The following is a 4,469-nucleotide window of genomic DNA, read 5'->3' on the forward strand; positions in this document are numbered from 1 at the left end:
GTACACACGTGTGTCACTGTACCACATTTTAGTAAAATGCCCAGGCACTTAACCGACCACTGTGTTGGTCGGTTATGAGGCTTAAACCCGACCAAAGGTCATAACCGACCAGGCTAAAACCGACCACCCCTCGTGGTCGGTTATCAACCTTTTAACCGACCGTTTTGCCTCTTAACGGACCGTTTTTTACGGTCGGTTTTGTCCTGTTTTCTTGTAGTGTCACATGCGTATTCAGTGGGTAAAAAGGGCGGAACATCCCCTCAATAGATATTTTGGGCAATCTACCCAAATAGTGGTTATTTTGATCTTTCACCCTTTCCAGAATGGGTATTTTGTGCAAAAAAAATATTTAAAATAAGGTATTTTGGTCATTTTTCTTAAATATACTCATAAGATAAAGCCTTCACCGGGTAATATTTATTTTGAAGCAGCACCCCATCTGGTTGACCTGGAAGCTTGTAGGGAAGACACAACACCAGCATTAGTCCCGTCCCTTTCTTTAACCATACAGAACAGTTTCAATTTTTTTTCCAGTGGACTGACAAACTTCAGTCGAAGCACGATTTTTCAAAACATGTTAAATCAACTTTTATTAGTTGATATATGTAGCAAAATCTTATGCTTTCAGATTTTGTGACTTTGTGCAGCGAGCAATTTATTTACTACTTGTATGTAGGATCCTTTTAATTTTTTGTGTCCCTGCCTGTTTCTGTGTTCAGACTTATGGCTAGTGATTCGAAAACTAGGCAATTTGAAAATAGAAGGGCAGCATTCGATAGGATAAGCAGCTTGCCCACAAGCTTAATGGACTTGATCCTAGAACGCTTACCGACTCATGATGCAGCAAGGACAAGTGTTTTCTCCAAAACATGGAGGAATGTGTGGGGAATGCACCCCCGACTACATTTGGATGAACATTTTATCTGGCAATTGGTTTCTCAGAAATTTTCCGAGTTAGATAAACAAAGTAAAATATTAGAAGTTTCCAGAATCATTACTGATATATTTTCAGCTCATAGAGGCCCAGTTTTGGATTTCCTTCTTTGCATTCCTCGAGACCTACCTATTCATCAAAGTCAAGATATGGTTACATGGATTAAAAACATAGCAAACAGTGGTGTTAGGAAACTGGAGCTTCTTAATGAATCACAAGATGCCTGCATTGTGCCCTCTCATTTCTTTTCTTGTTCGCAATTAACTCATTTGACCCTCATGAACTGCATACTAAATCCACCCCTTGTATTTGAAGGATTTCGTAACCTGATTAGTGTTGAACTTGTGTATGTCACAATTAATGCTGACATGTCATTCGGCACTCAACTCAATGAATTGGAAATGGAAATCTGTACTGGGATTGAACATTTGGGACGCCAATTTAAACGTGAAAACAATCTCACTTTCTTGAGTATCATTGACAGTGAAGATATTGATTGGCAGTGGTTTGAATGCACCCAAAAGATGGAAGTTCTTAGGCTTGGGATGGATGAAGTGCCAAGTTCTGGTACGGAAATGATTACTTTAAACAAGCTACTTTGCAATATGCCTAGACTCAGTTTTCTTTTCCTTGATGGCTTCTTCCTCAAGGTAATCTTTAATATCCTACTAGTAATAAAATTGTTATTTAACTAATATAATTAGTTGTTGCAACTAAACATCTTACAAATCTATTTTTTTTCCAATATACTCAGATATATATGTGTTTGTATGTAGATTCTTGAATCAGGTGCAGCTATTTTGAAGAAGTTTCCGAGAGCTATCGAGAACTTGAAATATCTGTACCTTCACCGTATTGAATTATATGATTTGATTCAAATTCAACATGTTCTTTGTTTGGTCAGAAGTTCACCTTATCTGCACACTCTTGACATCGATCTAGTGAGAACTTTTTTTCCCAATCTTATCATAATCCTAAGATATAGACTTGGAATAAACAGATTTTCTTATCAATGGACAAATTATGTTATCAAATAGTAGATATTTTAGAATACTGAATATACCATATTGGCTGCATATAAATATGACCGTAGATGTTTTTGTGTTTCAACTTGTAACTAAGTATAATTCACAAAACATACCCCATATGTTTTTCCCTCTCCTATCTGGAAAGAACTTAATTAAGCAAGGAATGAATTTTATTCAAGAATAAATGCTTTAAACCTACACTGTAAGGTATATTTTATTACACTCAATGTCGGACATGTAACCTAACTGTATTCTGACTAGGACCCATATAATCTAAAAAAAAAAATAGCCCAAAACAGGCCTAAGAGAAGAGAAAAGAATGAAACACCCTAAAAGCCCCCCTCTCGAATGCTTAGTCTAGCGGATATTCCTAGAAAAATGTGCATATAAGTATTTGAAGTTGTGTAATTGACCTTACTCAAAAGAATTACCCTCTAAAAGGAAAAAAGTAGGGATGGAAAGAGGTTCCAAATCTTCATATGCACTAGAGAGAACAATACACTTCCAATTATGTTCTCAGGTTTGAGTTGACATATAAGGTTGTGCAATTGACATTAACAATTTATTAGTACCCAAAATCTTCAACTTCTTGAGAAGTATCTATAGGTGTTCTTAAAAAGCACTAAGCAGCTGCGAGCAGCGGAAGGACTTTCTAGAGGTTAAGGGTACACTTAATTTTAAGTGGTATAGCAATATATATTTGAATTTTTAATAAAATGTAATAAGTGAAATTAAAATTTAGATTACAGTGAAGTGAAAAGAATCTAAACATTAAATGTTCATAACAAAAAAAAAGCAATTTAATTTTGATTCTGATTATTGTTATATATTAAATAATATTAATCTTTTGAAACCAAAAAATCAGCAGCTCTACATCTCTTTGATCATGTAATACACTCAATGACCGGTTATCCGCCTAAATAGGCTGTTTAATCTTGGAAAATGCTTAATTGTGTGCTTAGTACAAAATCGATACACTTTATGGTCCGATTCCGCTTAAGCGTTGGCTTAGGCCGCTGCTCAGTCTCCTTTATAGATCAGTACTGGTACCCATGAGTGAAGTTTTTTGGTGTAAAAATTTAAGAGTCGTTGCTCACATGAAAGACCTTCATAGATCCTTTACAACACATAGAAATTAATATTGTGGTGAGTGTCTGTTTTTAATCCAAATGTGAGTATCTACCCCTTTGTTTATGTACCGTCTACACTCTGCATCATGCAGTAAGTTCTACACAATCTAAATTTGGAATCATATTTTCCCCTTGATTGTATGGTCGCTCCTACTCTAGTGTGAGATCCCTTTCTCATAAATACATAATACTTTCCTCCTTTAGATTTTATGCATAATCTTTTTAACTACAATAAAGATGACCTTACACAACCTCTGTATAAGTGATAGTCACTTTAAACTATAATTTTTACTCACTTTCACTCAAAAATTTTCTTTGCTCTTTTGAATAATATTTATTTCTTCTCTTCATTCTATAACAGGATTTAGTATGAACTCATGTCTCTTTAAGAATTCACATTATATTTGAAAGTTTCTCAGCTCATCTATTACAAAGTGGTATAATTGGTCGCATGGGGTCATAATTATATTATCAATCTATTTCGTGGCTGGTCAGGACAATTTGTCAGTTTTGGAGATTAGGTTTTATTATTCACTACTGTATCTTATTCTATATTAACATTGTATATAGGATCATGGAGTACAGAGCAGTGATGGTATGGACTTATTGGACCTTGCGATGTTGTCGGACCCCATGATTCGGCTTGAAACCCTTAAAATATACGACTTGATTGGTTCCCGTGCCGAGTTTCAGTTCCTTAAACTTTTGCTTCCATCTTCCCCTTCGCTTAAACGGATTGAACTAAAAATGAAAGACATAGTTGATGATCCTAGAGCATCCAATTCTGCACAGATCCAGTGGATGTAGTAGCGAGCCTAGTGGCAGGGGTGACTGGTGTATCTTGTGCAGCAGAGCTGTAGTTCTTCTGGCCTATTTCAAAACTCTTATTAAAGTGCACATTGAACCTTTTTTTGGTTGTTGTAAAATCAATTGGTTTATAACCAACTCATCAAGGTCCCTTATAACTTGTAACCATCTGAAGTAGCTTTTTTTTGTGAGTAACTCGTACTTGCATTCAAATATCAAGATCTAAAACATCGGTAATAAAATCATGAGGAGGAGTGGCATACCACTAAAACCCAAAATCATTAATCTGTGGTATCCTTCATCAGAAATGGGATTTGCTTAATTAGCTTAACATCTCAACTTTGGAAAATGTCATTAATGACATCATAATCCCATCTACGCTCATCATCCTGCATTAAGCTATATATTGTGTTATCGTGTAGCTGCACAATGCATTGGAGTCATTACATATTCATTATTCACCTCCCATAACCAAGGAACACCCCAAACACATATATCTCTTCCATTCCTTATTCTTTTCCGAGCCCCTGCCTTGACCACCTCTATAGACGCCAATATACATCTCCAAAT

At 35.6% G+C, this 4,469-nt stretch overlaps 1 protein-coding gene across 1 annotated transcript; it reads left to right on the forward strand.

Moving 5' to 3' along the window:
* Positions 1-723: 723 nt before the first annotated feature.
* LOC141664653 (F-box/FBD/LRR-repeat protein At1g13570-like) lies at positions 724-3,899 on the forward strand. The gene is made up of 3 exons (XM_074470607.1): positions 724-1,584; positions 1,711-1,833; positions 3,663-3,899. Exons 1-3 carry the CDS (start codon positions 724-726, stop codon positions 3,897-3,899), a joined length of 1,221 nt encoding a protein of 406 aa, XP_074326708.1.
* The last annotated feature ends 570 nt before the right edge of the window (positions 3,900-4,469 follow it).

Source organism: Apium graveolens, chromosome 6, assembly GCF_009905375.1.
Source record: "Apium graveolens cultivar Ventura chromosome 6, ASM990537v1, whole genome shotgun sequence".
Classification (NCBI taxonomy): domain Eukaryota; kingdom Viridiplantae; phylum Streptophyta; class Magnoliopsida; order Apiales; family Apiaceae; genus Apium; species Apium graveolens.